This window comes from Citrus sinensis, chromosome 3, assembly GCF_022201045.2.
Source record: "Citrus sinensis cultivar Valencia sweet orange chromosome 3, DVS_A1.0, whole genome shotgun sequence".
Lineage (NCBI taxonomy): Eukaryota > Viridiplantae > Streptophyta > Magnoliopsida > Sapindales > Rutaceae > Citrus > Citrus sinensis.
The window spans coordinates 3,916,296-3,936,398 of NC_068558.1; the positions used below are offsets into that span (position 1 = coordinate 3,916,296).

The 20,103-nt window shown below is 38.2% G+C and overlaps 4 protein-coding genes across 9 annotated transcripts; all 4 read left to right on the plus strand.

Annotated features, from left to right (window-relative positions):
* The first annotated feature begins 165 nt into the window (after positions 1–165).
* LOC102612767 (probable Ufm1-specific protease) lies at positions 166–5,583 on the plus strand. 3 transcript variants are annotated; one of them, XM_006476875.4, is made up of 13 exons: positions 168–422; positions 517–873; positions 1,117–1,382; positions 1,534–1,621; positions 1,748–1,923; positions 2,249–2,339; positions 2,832–2,954; positions 3,097–3,144; positions 3,234–3,310; positions 4,125–4,213; positions 4,475–4,586; positions 4,749–4,851; positions 5,023–5,583. In XM_006476875.4, the coding sequence occupies exons 1-13, from the start codon at positions 254–256 to the stop codon at positions 5,250–5,252; spliced, it is 1,929 nt and encodes a 642-aa protein (XP_006476938.2). In that variant the 5' UTR covers positions 168–253; the 3' UTR covers positions 5,253–5,583. The 3 variants fall into 3 exon arrangements, with proteins under 3 accessions (XP_024954538.2, XP_006476939.2, XP_006476938.2); XM_025098770.2 differs by lacking the exon at positions 5,023–5,583 and having other exon boundaries at positions 166–422; positions 4,475–4,640; XM_006476876.4 differs by lacking the exon at positions 5,023–5,583 and having other exon boundaries at positions 166–422; positions 4,727–4,851.
* A 142-nt stretch (positions 5,584–5,725) lies between these two features.
* Positions 5,726–8,874, plus strand: LOC102613269 (pentatricopeptide repeat-containing protein At5g50280, chloroplastic). Its single transcript, XM_006476877.4, has 2 exons — positions 5,726–6,640; positions 7,213–8,874. Exons 1-2 carry the CDS (start codon positions 5,802–5,804, stop codon positions 8,522–8,524), a joined length of 2,151 nt encoding a protein of 716 aa, XP_006476940.2. The 5' UTR covers positions 5,726–5,801; the 3' UTR covers positions 8,525–8,874.
* A 1,092-nt stretch (positions 8,875–9,966) lies between these two features.
* On the plus strand, positions 9,967–14,583 carry LOC102613560 (MA3 DOMAIN-CONTAINING TRANSLATION REGULATORY FACTOR 1-like). Its single transcript, XM_006476878.4, has 4 exons — positions 9,967–10,263; positions 10,630–10,881; positions 12,178–12,272; positions 12,419–14,583. The coding sequence occupies exons 2-4, from the start codon at positions 10,662–10,664 to the stop codon at positions 14,234–14,236; spliced, it is 2,133 nt and encodes a 710-aa protein (XP_006476941.2). The 5' UTR covers positions 9,967–10,263; positions 10,630–10,661; the 3' UTR covers positions 14,237–14,583.
* Positions 14,584–15,459: 876 nt separating this feature from the next.
* Positions 15,460–19,553, plus strand: LOC102613858 (probable UDP-N-acetylglucosamine--peptide N-acetylglucosaminyltransferase SPINDLY). Of its 4 annotated transcripts, none has more exons than XM_052437852.1 (11): positions 15,460–15,721; positions 15,807–16,039; positions 16,135–16,227; positions 16,312–16,413; positions 16,521–16,688; positions 16,768–16,856; positions 17,218–17,339; positions 17,494–17,675; positions 17,944–18,228; positions 18,579–18,726; positions 18,839–19,553. In XM_052437852.1, exons 1-11 carry the CDS (start codon positions 15,538–15,540, stop codon positions 19,210–19,212), a joined length of 1,980 nt encoding a protein of 659 aa, XP_052293812.1. In that variant the 5' UTR covers positions 15,460–15,537; the 3' UTR covers positions 19,213–19,553. The 4 variants fall into 4 exon arrangements, with proteins under 4 accessions (XP_052293812.1, XP_052293810.1, XP_052293811.1 ...); XM_052437850.1 differs by having other exon boundaries at positions 15,461–15,721; positions 15,807–16,057; XM_052437851.1 differs by having other exon boundaries at positions 15,463–15,725; positions 15,814–16,057.
* Positions 19,554–20,103: the final 550 nt, after the last annotated feature.

Below are 20,103 nucleotides of genomic sequence, written 5' to 3' on the forward strand. Positions count from 1 at the left end.
ATTTTCCTCGAGGAAAGTTTTGCAAATTTAAATGTGGGGCTATTAAGTATTTAGATGGGGTGATAAGGGTAGCCATATTGTCTCTAGAATATACCAACATAGCCATTGGGCCAATTCCCAAAACCGGTCCAAACTGTTTAAGTTTTCAGTCTCTGTCCAGTCTTGAGCATGTCTGTTCTTCTTGCACAGGAGAGATACAGGTAACCGAGCCTGAGAGTTGGAGGGCAGTTCAAGGACAGTAACAGAGATCATAATGAACGACGACTCAATAACCATACGAATACTTTGCCCGAAGCTCGTGCTCGCCAACTCGGGTCTCCAGTGGCTGATCGGATCCCCTTTTTTTCCGCCACTCACTGTCGTATCCACCGTTAGATGCATCCACGACAACTCTTCCTCTGCGGATTACGACAAAGAGTCAGGTGAATATTTAAATTCTTTCCGTTTGTTTCCCGAGATAACTGATTTACGGAAAACCATTTGCCGTTTCTTTGATGTGTTAAATAATTTGAGCAGATGATCTCCAGACATTATTATTAAAAGGATTTTACATAATCGGAGCTTTAATTATCAAAACCGCGGACGCTGAGAAAAACGCGAGGGAGGCTATTGATGCAGCCCGCAGATTGCGAAGGCTTTTATCTGGTGAAGCTGAAATGCCTGATACCGTTACAATTGGCGCAGTTGCGGATTCTCTTGGTGCTGATATTAAGTTTTTTGTCTCGAGATTGGAAAATTCGACGAGTATTGAAACTGTTGATTATGTTTTGTACGATGATAATCCGGAGAAGTTTGTTTGGGAGAGAGGCTGTTTAATTCGATGCGAACTTCCAATTAAGCTGCCTTTTTATTATCCTGCTAATAATCCCTCTGGTGAGTTCTGTGATTTTTTTTTTCCCTTGACTTGCTTTTCAATGTGTTTAAAACTTGTAATTCTTTAAGAAATTTTTAGTTTTGCATTTGACTTAAGGACTTTCAAATAGTGAGGAATTAACCCCAGGAAGAAAGAGGAATAATTTAGTCAATTAATTTTCTCAAATCTGTATGTGCTTGCAGTACGGCTGACAATTTTTTCAAATATTTAATTTCATGGGTGTCACTGGTATTGTCTCTCAGATGCAGAGAAAAGGTATTCGCATGCCATTGAATCAGTTGCTACCAAGCTCAAAGATGCCCAAATTGCTTACGTGGTTGAATCGCTAAGCCAAGTCTCTGCAGAAGTGCCTCTACCTGTTCTTTTTCGTGGTAAAGATTTGGACTTTGACGCAGATCTTTCGAATATCAAGCTTGTGGGTGAAGCTGATGAAGATGACACTAAAGTTTTATCATGTGCACACTTTTGTTTGCAAAACATATCTGCCCCTGCGATCTTTTCTGCAGAGGTAAGAAATAGCTTATGATATATATCGTGGCATGATATTTGGGTGATATTGAACTTTTTTTTTTTTTTTTTTTTTTTTAGTAATGCTTCCTGTGTCATCTATCATGATGGATATTAGTTTTTGTATTTTTCTGATAAGCTTTTTTGCTTAGAATGCAGATAAAATTCAAGTAAGTGTTCTGCTTAATACATCACAGAAGCCTACAAAATCCACTGCACCTATTGCTGAATATTACCCAGGTACTTAGTTGTTTATTGATATGGTAGCACTTTTTAATATTTGGTGAATTGATGATTTTTTGTTAGATTCGGTTTTAGGGTTACGTCTATAATTCTTTTGGTGGAAATTGAACTTTATGCTTTCAGCTTTGGAAGATGCCAGACTTTTGGTAGTGGATTTGAAGCTAGATGTGATTTGTTATGCAACCAAGAGGCTTCCGTTGATATATGCTCTTTCTAAGTTAGTAGTCCCTGGTTTAGTTGACCAATTAAATACAATGAAGAAGGCAATCGTGCCCTACCTCCTAACTCAGCATCCTCAGGTATGTTACCTTTGAGTGTATTTGTAGTACTGTCCTCAACACTCACCTTCACAAGTAGACCTTTTTAGCGAACAACGCCTTATGTAAGCCATAATTAAATAGAATGCTTGTTAAGAGAAATAAATATGTTATTTCTATGCTGCAATAATGCTTGCAAGATGCCCTTCTAGCATCACTTTTTCCAATTGCTACTTTGATAAACATTGGTCGTTGAGAGAAAGAAATATGATATTTTTATTGCTATAAAAACATAAGTAGCCTCCCTAGAAATTATATCTAACAAATGTTTTTCTGCTCCTTACTTGAGATTTTATTGCATTTACAGCTGCGACCTTTCCACTTTAGTCCACCTGGAGTATTGCAACCAATAACTGTTATCTATGAACTTAGTTATGGGGAGACAGAAATGAAGCAAGGTAATTGAACTTTTTGCATAAAGCATGAAAGTATTCTTTCTTGCGTGCTCTTTGTGACTGGAAAATGTAAGATATTTTGGCCTCAAGGTAACTTGTTCTCTGGGATGTCTAGTTCAGCCAACCGAAATAATTAACATATTTGGCTCTTATTGTTTTTGTTTGGATTTCTTTGCTTTTCCTCTTCATGTAGTAGAAAGAGGAATCCAAAATTCTCATAATTTTGATTTTATTGCTGAGTGATATTTGTCCCCCCATCCTGTTAAATAATTAGGATAATATGGTCAGGTGATTTCTTCCATATAAGATATAAATGAAATACCTTTTCTCATAACATGTCTGATAGTAACAATTCTCAGGACATTGCTGAGTTTTTTGTTTGTGAGTGGTCTGTTTTGGATAAGGACTGGTGATCTAATTAGAATTATAGTTTGACGTACTCTTGATAATTGATTGGCAAGAAATGTGATTTCTGAATCTTCTCTATTTTCACAGTTGATGTTAGAAAATCCTTACACTCGAGGCTGGGATTACCTTTTGATCGTCCCCTCTTGAGAATTGCTAATACCCTGGTTCCGTCTACTAAGGATAGTTCGAATAGTGTTTCTCCACAAAAAGGTAATTCTTTCATCTTTATTTATGCAACACTTTACTCGCCCTTTGATACCAAGCGACAAGAGCTGATTGTTGGCAATCACTTGGTGAAGGGAATCGTGTTTGTGTATACTAACTTTTTTGGCATATTCCTGTGGTACATCAGGCTCTGTGTTGCTTAAAGATGTACATATTGGGATCCCAAGCAGTGGGGGTTAGTGACCACAATTGTTATTATTTCTTTTGTCTTTTGTTGGCTTCCTCTTGGCAGTTGTTTGACTGAAATATGACATTTTCTTCCAGTCACTGGGGGCTCTGCCTCTCTGGTTCAAGGTTCTTATGAGTATTATCATTATCTTCAAGATGGCTTTGATGATTCGGTATGGGAATTTCTCTTTCGCTTCAGTAGTAGAATGTTTTAACATCGTTTTTAATCTTTCACAGCTTTAGATTCAATAAATTGAATCTTGATTGCTTGATGCATGTGCTAATTATTATACTCTTGACTGACGAGCGGAGCAGCCGACCTCACTACGTTCTCCCGTCGCGTCTCCAATCTACGATCTCTACGTCGTCAACTCATAGTAGAAGCTTTATCTTGTATTGTGCATTTGGCACTTGTGAAACACAAAAATTTGAAAATTATGAGTGCTTTGTCGTGGATGTTTAAATGGTCAACTTTTTCCCTTGTGTGGTATAACCATCTTTGTTTTGCTTTAAATTATTACTTATTCTTATGCAAACCATACTCTGTGATGTATGCATCGTAAGTTCAGAACCCTAATTACCCCTATAGGAAATTATCCATTCCACCAATCTGTTTGCAGAATTGAAAACTAAGATCTCAACCCTCTCCAAATTAATATTAAATCCAAAATTCTTTGACTAGTAATCGGTGTGTGCCAACGAGATAGTAAAACCACAGAGACACTGAGCTGTTCTACATTATTTTTTCTGGATTCACCTGTTTTTATTATGCGCAAGCAATGAAGTGGATTTTCCTGGCTAATGGAGGGCTCTAATTGGTTAAAATTCGGGGTTATTTTTGTTTGTATAATCTTGTATCGGCTATTACATTTGTTTGGGATTTCTGTTTTGATTGAAATTGAGATACAAAATTGCAAACGAATTTTGCCATGATTGCCGTTTATATTGGGATTTCTACTGCTAATTCATTTATATATCACTTCCTAGGGCTGGGGTTGTGCATACCGCTCTCTCCAGACTATCATTTCATGGTTTAGGCTCCAACATTACACCTCTGTAGATGTTCCGTCACATAGGTACGTGAGCACCTAGAGCTTGCTAAGGTCTTTTTTTCTTCTATCTTCCCAATTTTCTTCTGCTGTTATTTGACAGTCTAGCCCACTGCAACAAACTGTGATTCTTTTGATATGTATAAATTATATGCAAATCAGTCTTTTGTATCTTTCTTCATGCTTTCTTCTAATGCATGTTATAGTCATGCAGATTTAAAATGAATACGTTTCATTTTTGTGGTATCAACATCATGTGATTTGATTTGACAAAGTGTTTTCTTTCAGGGAAATACAGCAGGCACTTGTAGATATTGGTGATAAGGATCCTTCTTTTGTTGGTTCGCGTGAATGGATTGGTGCCATTGAGTTGAGCTTTGTTTTGGATAAACTTCTGGGTGTAAGTATGCCTATCCATCTCTGAAATCATATTGCACAGGGACTAGAGAATGAGGTGAAAAAGTGAAACGCCAATTTATATCTGAAAATAATTTTAAGACTTGCGTAATCTTGCTGTAAAATGCTTTTGTGATTTAACAGGATTAAGTTGGTGATTGAGCAGGTTAGTTGCAAAGTCTTAAATGTCAGATCTGGAGCTGAGCTCCCTGAAAAATGTCGAGAGCTGGCCTTGCACTTTGAGAGTCAAGGGACGCCCATTATGATTGGTCAGTTGTACAAATAATGTTTGTCTTCCTATTATTTGGCATGTATTTACAGCTTTCTCTGATAATGATAATAACCCAAAATTTACAAATATATTGTAGCACTGATGTTCATATACACTTAATAATAATGTCTATAACTCTTTGGAATAATATCTTGGTAAATGATTGCAGGTGGTGGTGTTCTTGCATACACACTTTTAGGAGTTGATTACAATGAAGCCAGCGGAGATTGTGCATTTCTCATTCTTGATCCTCACTATACAGGCAATGATGAGCACAAGAAAATTGTAAATGGAGGATGGTGTGGGTGGAAGAAAGCTGTTGATAGCAAGGGAAAGAATTTCTTTTTGCATGATAAATTTTATAACCTTCTGCTTCCGCAGAGGCCCAGCATGGTGTAGTCGATGCTCGGATTATAAGCGAGGGGTGTGACTGCGTTTTTAATTCTTTCATTCAAATTGAAATGCTAGCTTTTTGGTTGGAAACATGTGATGGAAAAAAGTGAAATGTAGAAGAACGTACCGGGAGTAATATCAGGTTGCTTCTTTTATTTTTGGAGAATGTCGGTGTTTGTTAAATGACCGACGGTGATAATCCTCCTAACCTTGGAATGGAAGTTGCTAAACACTCTCATCAGCGATCCTTGATGAGATTAAATATTTCCATCATTTCAATGTACCAGTAGCCACCGTCTAATGTCATGGAATTTCAATTTGCAAGATTTAAAAAATATGCTGCAATTGTTCTCAGCAATCCAGTTAATGGAAAAACGATTGGGCAAGTCACGTGGGTTGGAAAATCGATCTTTTCGTTACTGAAACGCACCGTTTAAGTATATATGCGCGTGTGTTTTTTGTCTTTTTGGCTTTTGGGGTTCCTTCATCCATCGAGAAACAGGGCTTATTTACCTTTGCTGTCTATTATGGTTTTATCCATCCATAGGCGACGCTATGTCTGCTTCCACTTACCGAGGCTTCGCATTTTCAGTTCCATTCATAGACAGCCATTGCCCAACTCACCACCTCTCAAAACCTCACCTCTCCCAGTCCCTCCTCCACTCAAAACCCATTAAAGCTTATATAGCTCTCTCTGCAATCACACCAACCACTTCCTCCACCACTCATTCTTCCCGGCAAATTTTCCTTCCTTTCCTTCAACAACAACGACAAGACCCAAATCCTCAAAATGAAAATCATGAAGAAGAAGAAGAAGAAGACGAAGAAGAAGAAGCAATAGACCCACTTCTCAAATTCTTCAAATCGCAAACCCCAACCCAGGACCCACCTGCCCTCGGCAAACTTTCTCTCCAGAAAAACCGCCGTTCTTCTTGGCACCTCTCTCCCCATGTCAATTCCCCCAATCAATCAGAATCCGATATCAACGACATTTCCTTGGAAGATGAAGCGAAACAGCAAATGGGTTCTTTGCCTGATGGCATTGTCGGAGAAATTTTACGAATTGCAAGGAACATGCCAGAGAATTCAACGTTAGGTGAGATGCTGGAAGTTGATTTCAAGGGAAGAGTTAGTAAAAGAGAATGCGTGCAATTGTTGGAGTTGATGGCTAACGACGGTCTTTTAGGGTGCTGCTTGTATTTTTATGAGTGGATGAGATTGCAGGAGCCTTCTCTTGTTTCGCCACGTGCGTGTTCGGTTTTGTTTCCGGTTTTGGGGAGGGCTAGAATGGGAGATGATTTGATGGTCTTGTTTAAGAATTTGCCTCAAAGCAAAGAGTTTCGGGACGCTCATGTTTATAATGCTGCTATTTCTGGGCTTTTTTGGTGTGGAAGGTATGGGACTGTTGTTCTGTTTTGATTTAATGCTCATTATGTGTTGAGGTGGATTGTGAAGTTGCTTGAGAACAACAAAGAAAAATAAATTTGCAACTATTAAAAATTTCATACTTTGCTCACCCTTGCTTTAGTTTGGGTTCCATTATGTCAAGTGGAAAAGTTTGTAAGAAATTCTTTTAGAGAACCTGTGTTCATGATATGCATAGGTAAAAATTTAAATGAGGTTGGATATTGTTTGTTCATAAATATTTTTTGCTACTTTGTACGGTGCTATAGTCTTTATATTTAATTCTGCTACGTCATTTGTGATACTGGGGAGGGGATGAGTCTAGCAGTATATTGTAAGATTGATTCTTACTGAGTACAGCTTGCTGCTTTTCATGATTTTACTTTCTGTCAATGTAAATGGAGATTTTTTTTTTCCTGGTGGTTTGGAAAATTAACTAGTAAACTATTTGAGAACAACTGTCAGGTTGCATTTCCAAGCAAAGGAAGAAAGATCTTAACCATAAAGTATTGTTTTTCCAACACTTAGTAGGGCTTATTTTGAATTTCTAATAACTTATCAGGTATGATGATGCGTGGAAGGCATATGAGGCAATGGAAGCAAATAATGTCCGTCCAGATCATGTGACTTGTTCTATAATGATTACAGCCATGAGGAAAAACAGTCGGAGTGCAAAAGAAGCATGGGAATTCTTTGAGAAAATGAACAGAAAAGGCGTCAAATTGAGTCAAGAAGTTGTGGGTGCTCTAATGAAATCATTTTGTGATGAGGGGCTTAAGAATGAAGCCCTTATTATTCAAATGGAAATGGAGAAGAAAGGCATCCCTTCAAATGCCATTGTATATAACACTTTAATTAATGCTTATTGCAAGTCCAACCAACTTGAAGAAGCTGAAGGTCTTTTTCAAGAGATGAAAACAAAAGGCCTTAAGCCTACGTCTGCTACCTTTAACATCCTTATGGATGCATACAGCAGAAGAATGCAGCCTGAGATTGTTGAGAAGCTTTTACTCGAATTGGAGGATATGGGATTGGAGCCTAATGCCAAATCTTATACATGTCTAATCAGTGCTTATGGGAGGCCGAGGAAGATGAGCGACATGGCTGCAGATGCATTCTTAAGGATGAAAAGAGTTGGTATAAAACCAACTTCACATTCTTATACAGCACTTATCCATGCTTATTCAGTTGGTGGCTGGCATGAGAAAGCTTATGCTGCATTTGAAAACATGCTAAGGGAAGAAATTAAACCTTCCATAGAGACCTACACAGCTCTACTGGATGCATTTAGGCGTTCTGGTGACACAGGAATGATGATGAAAATTTGGAAATTGATGATGAGTGAAAAAGTTGAAGGCACGCGGGTGACATTTAACATTCTTCTTGATGGATTTGCTAAACAAGGTCAGTACCTTGAAGCTAGGGATGTAGTATCTGAGTTTGGGAAGATTGGATTACAGCCAACATTAATGACGTATAATATGCTGATGAATGCATATGGACGGGGAGGGCAAACGTCGAAGTTGCCCCAGCTGTTGAAAGAAATGGCAACTCTAAATATAAAACCTGATTCAGTTACTTATTCCACCATGATCTATGCATTTGTTCGTGTTCGTGATTTTAAAAGGGCCTTTTTTTATCACAAGCAGATGGTGAAAAGCGGGCAAGTCCCAGATGTTAAGTCGTATGAGAAGCTAAGGTCAATTTTGGATGTTAAAGTGGCAACAAAGAACAGAAGGGACAAGAGTGCCATACTTGGTATAATTAATAGCAAAATGGGAATGGTGAAGGCTAAGAAGAAGGGAAAGAAAGATGAATTCTGGAAGTATAAGAAAAGGCATCCAAGAACTCAAAGCCATGCTCATAATGGATAGCGATGATGCTACTGATGGAGTTTTGTGATAATTAGAATTCTCATTTGGTCTAATTGGCGTCTCACTGCTGGAAAGGTCCGTCTTCGGTTAGTATTGTGATGTTTAGTCCTGCATATTGTTTGACTTTGCCTTTGAAATGGTTCATCTCTCCGAGACATATCTCAGCTTTTTAAAAGAAAACCATAACAACACTGAAGCGCATTAGAAAATTCTTGGTATCCTTTATCAGACCAGAAGATGGGCTATAGTGAATTCATACAAGTATTGAGATGTTTTCTAGGTGAATATTTTGCGCATACTTTTAAGTGTATAGAAATACTGTTGTTGGTTTTCAAACTCGCTTTACGTCACATTCCCAACTTAGCTTCCCTCTCAACATTTCTCTTAGTTAAATTCCACATTCGAGTAAAATTGATTAGTCAGGTATTTTTGAACTTGTCCTCTTATGCTTGTCATTTATAGCAATAATCCTCCAAACTCAGATGCTTTTGACTAATTCGAAGGATGATTATGCCTGTCATTTTTCCCTATTCCCTTCAGTTGTTAAAGAGTAAGAAATCTCCTCTACTTCGCAGTTAGACCTCGATCCTCGTTCATCTTCAATGCTTATCATGAATCATCAAGAATTGCATGACGGTGCCGCTGCCACACCATCAAATGTTCATTAAAGCATCATCTTCATTGTCCATGAAGCCTTACCCTACTTAACAACTTTTGACCCACATGACTTCCTTAACACTTCGTATTTTGCAACTTACAAAATTCAATTTCCCATTAAAAATTAGAGCTTATATTATCAGGTTTCCAAAAACCTCACAAGCTGAGACCTCCTTTTTGTCAAGTTAATAATCGAGCTTCACAGATTTTGCTAGAATTATCAGCATTAGGCACTAATGCCCAATAAGGTAAATTGCATCGTTGTAAATTGTCCTGAAGAGATTTTTTAATCTAGTCGTGGGCATCCACGGCAGATACAGAAATTACATTAAACAGTAATAAAGACCTGGAAAAATTTTTTTCTGAAATTGGATATTCATTCATTAATTACCTTAATGTACTCAATTGGACAAAAATTTGTCCAATCGAAGACCCTTACGTAGAGGAGACCACGCACCACTGGGAGTCGGAAAGCATTACCCAACTAAGCAAATTTCTTGACAGGCAAGCATTTTAGCAAGCTAATTATCATTTCCTCATTGAACATAATCTACTTTAAATAAGGATATTTCTGTAATTGAAGATACCAAAAACCCTAAAACGAGGTACCTGGCGCTCTAGCGAACGAGCCGGGTGGAAGCACAAGACAGGCAACAACAAATAAAACTGGCTGCAGCGGCAACGCCACGTGGACATTCAAAATTGTTGTAATACCCAAAATCCCCTGTGATGACGTGTACCCGTAACCGCAGCCTCCCTATATAAATTCCCTGTCACTCCCTCTCTCTCATTTTCATTCTCATCCATTTCTCTTCTCACACTCACAACGGATTGAGACACAACAAAGAGACACTCGGATTCGGATCCGCTGTTTAAGCGACCCGGAGCTTCGTTTGTGATCTAGGGTTTGTGACACGGAGGTTCTTATTCGTTTTCTTTTTCTTTTTTTGGGTTCTGTTTGTGGTTAGAATCGGATTTGGAGATCCGATTTGCTTCTCCTGTCTTGGCTCGAGATCCGGGCCAAGTACAGAAGAATCGGATTCGGGTTCTGGATTCAATCTTCTTCAAGTTTACGCACTAAGGTAAGCGAGCACACTCTTTCTTCCAACTATTTTTGAAAATAAGTGTAGATTCTTTACTGTGACTAAGAAAATAAGTAATGTTATTATTTTCTTTCATTTTCTTAGCTATCAAACATAGTAAAGTTCTAAAGCATTTTTACCGTTATTCCGTTTCTTTTATATTCTTTATTAGTTATTTAATCGTATTAAGTAGTAGGCTGAGAGCTATTTTTAAACTATGATGCCTCTAGGTTCTTGAATTAAAAGGAAAAAAAATGGAAATAATGTTGGAAGTTGGAACGAAAGGCTATGTTGTCGAATCTTTAGATGATGTGTATTATTAATCTTGTTCTTCCTTTTTTTTAAATTGTTTATTTTATTTTTTAGATTTAAGCATTAGATATATTTGGTAAGTGTAAATGGCGTCGACTGAGGGATTTCTGACGGAGGAGCAGAGGGAAACGTTGAAAATAGCTACCCAAAATGCGGAAGTTTTGTCCTCGTCTCCAAAATCTCCAACATCTTTACTTTCTGAGCATTATTTGAAAGTTCCAGCTGGTGGCAAGGCGCCGAATGTTGGAATTGCTGTAAGACATGTGCGTAGGTCACACTCTGGAAAGTTAGTGCGCGTGAAGAAGGGTGAGTTTAGCACTTACATGCAGTTTTTCTATATGGTAATTAGTTATCTAGGCTTTAGGAGATTGATAAAGTTTCTTTCTATATTTGACCATTTCTTGTGCTTTTATCAGACCTTTTATATCTTTGGTTTTTTTTTTTTTTTTGGCACCCTATTTCTGGAACGAGTTACGTTTATTGTTTGTGTGCTATTATCTTTCAGATCTTTCTCTTCAATATACATTAAGTTTGCCATTGCCAAAATAGCCACTAGATTCAAACAAACAAGTTTGAAATTATTATGAAGTTTCCAAATAACATGAGCTTTTAGGTGTGGAACTTTATGATCACTTCATCTGAGAACCTACTGTCCTGTGACACTGGTATAAGCCTGCCGGTTTCTGGCTTTACCAGCACGTGGTCAGGAATTGAAATTTTAACTGCTGTTGTCATTTTTATCTTTCTTCTGTGTTATCTAAATATCATATAATAGATTTTGTTGTTCAATCTGCGATTATGCTTCATGTTTCATCAGTGGTAAAAGCCATGAAATCTATCTATAAGTGAAATTCTTTTCAGATGGCTTCCATGGATGATTTGCACTTTGCTTAGTGCCAACTGGTAAATTTGGTTTTGTTTCTTTTCTGTTTTAAAGGGGAAAAAGAATGCAGGGAGATCTGAAATTCATAAATAATATGTGATGCATACCAGAAAAACCTTATGGGGATGGTTTTAGAGACTTGGAGCATAGCGGCATGGAACGAGGAGAATTTCTCATTCTAGTTGGAAGGCTGCTAAGGCTTAAACTGGGTCATCACTTCATGCTTTAAGATTGGTTTCATCCATTGGGAGTTGAATAAGTGGATGAACTGAACTTGAACATACGCCATTTTTATGATCCTGTTCATGAAGTAACTTGTGTATGCCAGGGATTATGATAACCTCATATGTCTCACTCGAAATTTGTGCATTTTCGCATGGTTTTGTGTAGGTTTTAAGTAGACACTTAAATAGCCAACTGAATTTGCAAAGAACTAGCATGTATTGTATACAATCACTGGGAAGTTGGTCTTCTTTGCATTATCGCTTATGAAAAAGAATTCTGAGTAATTTTTTTTTTAATAGTATGTATATTATGGTTGGTGGACTTGTTTTCTTACACATAACCTAGTTCTAAATGGGTGCCAGTGAATGGTGCTGGATTTCTTTTATACCTGATTATTTTAACTTGCATTAGTCGTATTTCATGATTGCTTAAAGCAGCGTTCTTCCTTAATCTGATGTTAATTTGCTACTGTACCCTTTGAAAAATGGTTGTAGATGGTGCTGGTGGCAAGGGCACATGGGGCAAACTGCTTGACACTGATGTTGAATCACATATTGATAGAAATGATCCTAACTATGACAGTGGAGAGGTAACCACACTTTCCTTTTTCCACTCATAGTGTTTCTAATTAGGTATAGGACTATAGTCTCATACTTTGGTTTTACTCATAAATTGCTTTTACCGGTGATTTATATGTAATTATAAATTGATCTTCTTTTATCCTTCTTTCGATAGGAACCTTATCAACTTGTGGGGGCTACTATCTCAGACCCCTTGGATGATTACAAGAAAGCTGTTGCTTCCATCATAGAGGAATACTTTAGCACTGGAGATGTGGAAGTGGCTGCATCAGACCTCAGGGAACTTGGCTCCAGTGAATATCATCCTTACTTTATCAAGAGGCTTGTTTCCATGGCCATGGACAGGCACGATAAGGAGAAGGAGATGGCTTCAGTTCTGCTTTCAGCACTATATGCTGATGTCATTAGCCCAGATCAGATTAGGGATGGGTTTGTCATTCTTCTTGAGTCTGCTGATGATCTGGCAGTTGACATACTAGATGCAGTTGATATTCTTGCTTTGTTCGTTGCTCGTGCTGTGGTTGATGACATACTTCCTCCTGCTTTTCTCACAAGGGCAAAGAAAACACTTCCAGCATCCTCAAAAGGATTTCAGGTCATTCAAACTGCTGAGAAGAGCTATCTCTCAGCTCCACACCATGCAGAACTTGTGGAGAGGAGGTGGGGTGGTAGCACTCACATCACCGTTGAGGAAGTGAAGAAAAAGATTGCTGATCTGTTGAGGGAATATGTTGAGAGTGGAGATGCTTTTGAGGCCTGTAGGTGCATAAGGGAGCTAGGTGTTTCATTCTTCCATCATGAAGTGGTTAAAAGGGCTTTGGTTCTCGCAATGGAGATTCGAACAGCTGAACCACTTATATTAAAGCTGTTAAAGGAAGCAGCTGAGGAAGGCCTGATTAGTTCCAGTCAAATGGCAAAAGGATTTGCTAGGTTAGAAGAGAGCCTTGATGACCTTGCTCTTGACATTCCATCTGCGAGGAACTTGTTCCAATCAATTGTCCCAGTGGCTATTTCTGAAGGGTGGCTAGATGCTTCATTCATGAAGTCTTTGGGGGAGGACGGAAGGGTACAACAAGAAGATGAAAAGGTGAAGCGCTACAAGGAGGAGGTCGTGACCATAATTCATGAGTATTTTCTTTCAGATGACATTCCTGAACTCATCCGAAGTCTTGAAGATCTGGGGGCACCTGAATTTAATCCAATTTTCCTGAAGAAGGTGATCACCCTTGCTATGGACAGGAAGAATAGAGAGAAAGAAATGGCGTCTGTTTTGCTTTCTGCTCTTCACATTGAGATCTTCTCAACTGAAGATATTGTGAATGGTTTCGTCATGCTCCTCGAATCTGCAGAAGATACAGCATTGGACATCCTGGATGCTTCAAATGAGCTTGCTCTTTTTCTAGCTAGGGCTGTGATTGATGATGTCTTGGCTCCTCTGAATTTAGAAGAGATCAGTAGCAAATTGCCACCGAATTGTAGTGGGAGTGAGACTGTGCGTGTGGCTCGATCGCTCATTGCTGCTCGTCATGCAGGTGAGAGGCTTCTTAGGTGCTGGGGAGGTGGGACTGGCTGGGCCGTGGAGGACGCAAAGGACAAGATAATGAAGCTCCTGGAAGAGTATGAAAGTGGAGGTGTTGTAAGTGAAGCTTGCCAGTGTATCCGTGATCTTGGAATGCCTTTCTTTAATCATGAAGTGGTGAAGAAGGCGTTAGTCATGGCTATGGAGAAGAAGAATGACAGGATGCTGGACCTGCTGCAGGAATGCTTCAGTGAAGGGCTAATCACTACCAATCAGATGACCAAAGGGTTCACCAGGATCAAGGATGGGCTCGATGATCTGGCTCTGGACATTCCAAACGCAAAGGAGAAATTCACTTTCTATGTCGAGTATGCTCGGAAGAAAGGGTGGCTCCTACCAGCCTTTGGATCATGTGTGGCCGATGCTTCACCTCTTCCAGCTGTAGCTACTTGAGAAGAATTTGAGTCTTGCTATTTTCTCTCGAATGTGGTTGCCTATTACCTCTCCTCTACTGCTCTGCGCTTCAAAGGTGGATAGATAGATGATTTGGGCTGTCTGGATTCCTTCTGTTGTTTTCTTCTTTTCTTCTCTTGTGATGATGGACATTCTTATGGTCCCATCCAATGTATAAAGTTGGTTCCTTGTTTCATCAACATAGCTTTAGGCTCATCAGATTCAAGATTTACGTTAATTAGAAATTTAGATGCGATACTCTGTTGCTCATGCATGCAATATGACGTTTAGGGTGTTATTTTTTCCCCCCCTTTTTTTTTATGGAATCTAATTCCCTTTTTGTTAAAGCTTTAGAGGCTGATTTTATTTCGATCAATTTAGAAGCTTCGTTTTAAGATGACAGATAGCTATTAGCTATATAAATAATAAACAATCTGATTTTCGAAAAACAGATAACAATAGATTATACGTGTATAAAATGAGTTTCTGGACGCTATTGCACACTATAATTACTTTCAAATATAATATATAATACAATATTTTTAATTACGAAGAACTTTTATTTTAAGAAAAAGAGGAAAAATGGTCCAAAAGGGTAGTCGCGGTTGACCGCTCTGATTCTTCCTTTCTAATTAATTTCTTTTATTTTTATAATAATTTTTTTCATAAACATAAAAATATAAATATAATTTCAGAAACTCTTAGTCACTTTTCATCACTATTGTCACGACCTTAAGTCACCGTATTACTGGCCCTCAGCCATCAATTTACTCTACTAATAAATTTCTCAATTGCTCCCGATCAAAATTATGTATTTATTTGAAACAAGATTGATATGATAGTATCAAAATTAAAATAATATCAAATAAAAATAGAGAGAAAATAATTTTGGTATAAGAATCACAAAATTATAAAGTAACAGGAATGAATGGTAAATAATGACAATGGAATAACAATAAAGTGACTGAAGTTGAAATGAATGATAAAAAATAGTGTCGATTAGGATTTCTGGAAATATTTTAATTTTTAATTAAATTTTTATCTATTAATGTAGATAATTTTAGAAATAGGTGAACTTTATTGAGCCGAACAGTGGGAGCTGGTGAAAGAAATTGGGCGGTTAAATGTCACCGTCGGTCCAAAAAGTAAAAGAAACTACTAGGTTGTTGGGCTCCTTGTAGCAACTAAAAGGAAAGTGAGCCCATGCCCAAGCCCAAATCTGGGCAGGTCTACAAATGGAATCTGTTGTCGACCGATCGTCTTTCTTCTTCTTCGTCTTCGTCCTTTTCATCTGAGGAGTTATGGAACGGGAAGTGTACCCAGTGCCCGTAAAATCCGAATCTGGAACCGCAGAGAGCTCCACGGAAGACATCTCTAAGACTGGTCAGGCTTCTAAGCTCTTCATATTGGCTGACCTCAACAATAATCCTCCGGAAACTGATGCCGACGCCAACACCTCCCCTCTCGTGTCAGCTCCCGAACTCAGTAGGTAAGTTTACTTTCAAGTTTCATTGAGTAGGAAGTAAGAGATTTAGGGCTCCTGAAAGAACTAGACAGCTGAAACGCACAGTTTTTAGGTTGACGAATGAGGATAGCAATCACAGCAGCAGTCATCATGATAAAGGTAGTATTTTAATGTCTAAAGAAACGGATGTAGCTGAAGTAGAAGGTAAAAAGATTAACAAGTTGGGGAAATGCCGTTCAAGAATTAGCAGTAAGATGGATTCTGCTCTTGAGTTTGGAGTTGATGCTGATGGTGATCAATCTGGTCTAGGCACTTCCTCGTCTTCTCGCGAGGAAAAAGTCAGCAGCCTCAAAACCGTGAGCTCCTCCTTTCACTATTCGCACGGGCCTTTTAATTCCCATTTCGTTTTATTCAATTCTGTATGTGATTGTAGGGCTTGGTACATGTTGCAAGGAAGATGCCCAAAAATGCTCATGCTCATTTCCTGCTTGGTCTTATGTACCAGAGATTGGGCCAACCTCTAAAGGTAGCTTTTGAAAATAACCTATCTTAATTTTTTTTATTGATTGCTTGATGCTGGGTTGACATGGGTTTTGGGAATATTTTTAAGGCTGTTTCATCTTATGAGAAAGCAGAAGAGATTTTACTCCGATGTGAGGCAGATATTGCTAGGCCAGAGTTGCTTTCACTGGTCCAAATTCACCACGCACAGGTGCACATGCTTTTGTTGTTTGTTTGTTGGTTTGCTTGCTTCTTTTCTATTATGAAATTTGCATCTTTTGTTGCTAATTTCTGTAACATGTTATTTCAAATGTGTAGTGCCTGCTACCTGAAAGTTCTGGGGATAATAGTTTGGATAAAGAACTTGAACCTGAAGAGCTTGAGGAAATCCTTTCAAAATTGAAGGAATCAATGCAATCAGATACAAGGCAGGCAGTTGTTTGGAATACTCTAGGATTGATACTCCTTAAAAGTGGTCGTCTGCAGGTAATGTTATGTTGTAGTTGCTGTACACGGTTATGCTTTTCACATCTCATGGTCTGCTGGACTTTCTTATTGTTTCCAGAGTTCTATTTCAGTCTTGTCGTCTTTACTGGCTGTCGACCCCAACAACTGTGACTGCATAGGAAACCTTGGGATTGCTTACTTTCAAAGGTATAATATTCGTGCTGTTAATATATACACTTAGAAACTATTTTTACTGTATATATCTTTATTATTGTAGAGCTGACAAGTAGTAAATAGAAAAAGTAGCAATTATGGTATGCCAAAGCAGTAAGTGACTAGGGAAGCCTTGAGTGTCTTATGACAACATTGTTTCTGGAAGTAAAGGAGTAACTGAGTTGGGAAATATCTGGAGTATCTAGAAAGACAAATATGACAATAGGTTTTGGATAATTGTTAGACCAGGAAAAAAAAATTGTAAGTCATAATCTTTTCAAATGATTAGTCCGATTCCTATTACCAGCAATGAATAATTAAACAATCGTATATCTTGGCTGTTTCTGTCTCCCAGCGGCGATATGGAGCAATCGGCGAAATGTTTTCAAGATCTGATCCTAAAAGATCAAAACCATCCTGCTGCATTAATCAACTATGCTGCCCTTCTTTTGTGTAAATATGGTTCAGTTTTAGCGGGTATGCTTTCTATGAACTTGACCTAATGATTTCTATTCTCAGAGGAAAATTTTAGGATGGTGGTGGAGGATGTAATTCAGTTTCTTCTGGACTGTTTCTTTTTCTTGGTGGTTAAAGTAACCTTTTTTATCATACTTTCTTAATACATTTTCAGGTGCCGGTGCAAATACTGGTGAGGGTGCTTGTTTAGATCAGGCTTCAGCTGTCAATGTTGCAAAGGAGTGCTTGTTAGCGGCATTAAAAGCAGATCCCAAAGCAGCACATATCTGGGCAAATCTTGCTAATGCATATTATCTGACTGGTGACCACAGGAGCTCTGGCAAGTGCTTGGAGAAGGTGCTCATGGTTTATTGCTCCAGTAATTTATAGCCTCTTATTAGGTTGTTTGTTGATTCTTTGATCTTAATGAAATGATATTCACCTTGGCCTTTTCAAAAGAATGTTAAAGTGATCCTGCTTTGAACATTGTCTATTTTTTAGTGTCAAAACTCATTGTTATTTTAGTTACTGATGCATGTGCACTATGTGAAGGAATTCTATGCTCTATTTACTACAAAGTTTTACTCAGCTTAGCCTGTTTTACTAACAATGATATTGCTCTCAGGCAGCAAAACTAGAGCCAAATTGTATGTCTACTCGATATGCAGTTGCAGTCTCCCGAATCAAGGATGCAGAAAGGTCTCAAGAACCTACTGAACAGCTTTCGTGGGCTGGAAATGAAATGGCTTCAATACTAAGAGAAGGAGATCCTGTTCAAATTGAACCTCCCATTGCATGGGCTGGATTTGCTGCAGTTCAGAAAACTCATCATGAGGTTGCGGCTGCTTTTGAAACAGAGGAAAATGAGTTGTCCAAAATGGAAGAGTGTGCTGTTTACAGTTTAAAGCAGGTATTCTTTTCATCATAAAGAATTTCTGACAATTTTGTGAGCAGGTACAAAATTTTAGACTATTGTAGTATTTTCCTTTGGCCGGTTGAATATGCAAAACTTCTGTTGCAACTTATGGTGTTGGCATATATTTCTGTACTGTGGCCATTTTTGTAAATTTATTTTCTTCCGTAAATATGTTTCACTATGGTTATGGATTTACTTCTGATCTTGGAATAACTGTAGTAGCAAATCCTTACTATTTATGATACTACATTAAACAGACTATGCTTCAAAGAAAAGAAAGGATGCTATTAAATTTTCATTTCTTTGTAACTGGCATCTTCATTAATTTTCTCCATATTGATCAGGCAGTAGCAGAGGATCCAGATGATGCTGTGCAGTGGCACCAACTTGGCCTGCATCGTCTTTGCTCCCAACAATTTAAAACAGCACAAAAGTATCTGAAGGCTGCAGTCGCCCATTCTAAAGAATGCAGCTACGCTTGGTCAAATCTTGGTATCTCACAAATTATGAACATTGTGTGATATCTTGTTATTCACATACTTATGTTTAGTCATTCAATTTCAATTCTAATATCAAGCTTCTGGTGGTACATTTGCATGACTAGGCATCTCTCTCCAGTTATCTGATGAGCCATCACAGGCGGAAGATGTATACAAGAGAGCTTTGGAATTGGCAACACCTGACCAAGCACATGCGATATTTTCCAACCTTGGAAATCTATACCGGCAGCAGAAACAATACGAATGTGCCAAGGCAATGTTCACAAAGTCACTTGAACTGCGGCCTGATTATGCTCCTGCATTTAACAATCTAGGACTTGTATTTGTTGCTGAGGGTCGATGGGAGGAAGCCCAATTCTGTTTCAACAAAGCTCTGCTGGCAGACCCATTGCTGGATGCAGCCAAGTCCAATATGGTCAAGGCAGTGGCCATGTCTAGATTGTGTGCAGAATTGTCCACATGTTTTCTTCAAAAGTAAGGATTCCACTACCTTACAATCAATGAATGGTACATTCCTCACATGAACAGTGAGTGGGATCCACTTATACACTGTTTATGAGTGGGGAATGTATCATACATTGATTGTAAGATTGTGTTTGCCCAAAAGTAATATCTAGTCTAGTAGGTACGTAGCTTTCCTAATCCTAATGTAGGGCCTAAAAAGCTAATCCTAATGTAGGGCCTAAAAAGCTATGTATCATATTCTTTTAGTAGACATTAACAAATGCCTTAGTTTGTATCTTCATGCTTCAATTGGAATTAAAAAATGAACGAACAAATAAAAGGATAAAAAAGAAAAAAAAATCCCATTCTCATGAAGAGATTATATCTTACAATACCACTATTTTGGTCCATAGGATTGTTTATACGCGTCCAAAGATTTAGTGTGGCTGGTCTCTTCTTAAGGGCTGGAATAGTAGACAAAACAGAGTCACCCCTGCATTTGACACATATTTTGTCGCACACCATTCAGGACTTATTTGAGATCATCTGTATTTTGATGCTCATGTGTTTTTCAGGTTGCAATTATTTGCATCCATGCACCGAACAGTCTAGAAGCTCAGTTAATTAACTCGTTACTAATTAACCTATGAGCAGAAAGTTTTGAGTTTCTGGACCTATTGAGAAGAAAGTTGTGGGGCATATGAAGATGTGGCTGTAATCTCACAAATTCTCCTGGGATGAATAGATGAATCTAGAAAGCAAATTTCTATTGGACAACTTTTTCAGTGCACCACCTAGTTTTCCCTATTTTAATAGAGTTATGCTATTTAAACTCTCCGACGATAAAAGGACGACAGAAGCGTGGTTTCTTTCTCTGTTGTTTCAATTCCATTCATCATTTTTTGTCTATTATTTTTTTCATTTA

Coding starts and splice junctions, on each gene's coding strand:
- LOC102613269 (XM_006476877.4), top strand. CDS start 5,802: ATGTCTGCTTCCACTTACCGAGGCTTCGCATTTTCAGTTCCATTCATA. Junction 6,641..7,212: donor GGGCTTTTTTGGTGTGGAAG/GTATGGGACTGT, acceptor ATAACTTATCAG/GTATGATGATGCGTGGAAGG.
- LOC102613858 (XM_052437850.1), top strand. CDS start 15,538: ATGGAACGGGAAGTGTACCCAGTGCCCGTAAAATCCGAATCTGGAACC. Junction 16,058..16,134: donor AAGTCAGCAGCCTCAAAACC/GTGAGCTCCTCC, acceptor ATGTGATTGTAG/GGCTTGGTACATGTTGCAAG. Junction 18,229..18,578: donor CTGTTTACAGTTTAAAGCAG/GTATTCTTTTCA, acceptor CATATTGATCAG/GCAGTAGCAGAGGATCCAGA.
- LOC102612767 (XM_006476875.4), top strand. CDS start 254: ATGAACGACGACTCAATAACCATACGAATACTTTGCCCGAAGCTCGTG. Junction 3,311..4,124: donor AAGATGGCTTTGATGATTCG/GTATGGGAATTT, acceptor ATCACTTCCTAG/GGCTGGGGTTGTGCATACCG. Junction 4,214..4,474: donor GTAGATGTTCCGTCACATAG/GTACGTGAGCAC, acceptor GTTTTCTTTCAG/GGAAATACAGCAGGCACTTG.
- LOC102613560 (XM_006476878.4), top strand. CDS start 10,662: ATGGCGTCGACTGAGGGATTTCTGACGGAGGAGCAGAGGGAAACGTTG. Junction 10,882..12,177: donor GTTAGTGCGCGTGAAGAAGG/GTGAGTTTAGCA, acceptor AAATGGTTGTAG/ATGGTGCTGGTGGCAAGGGC. Junction 12,273..12,418: donor CTAACTATGACAGTGGAGAG/GTAACCACACTT, acceptor TTCTTTCGATAG/GAACCTTATCAACTTGTGGG.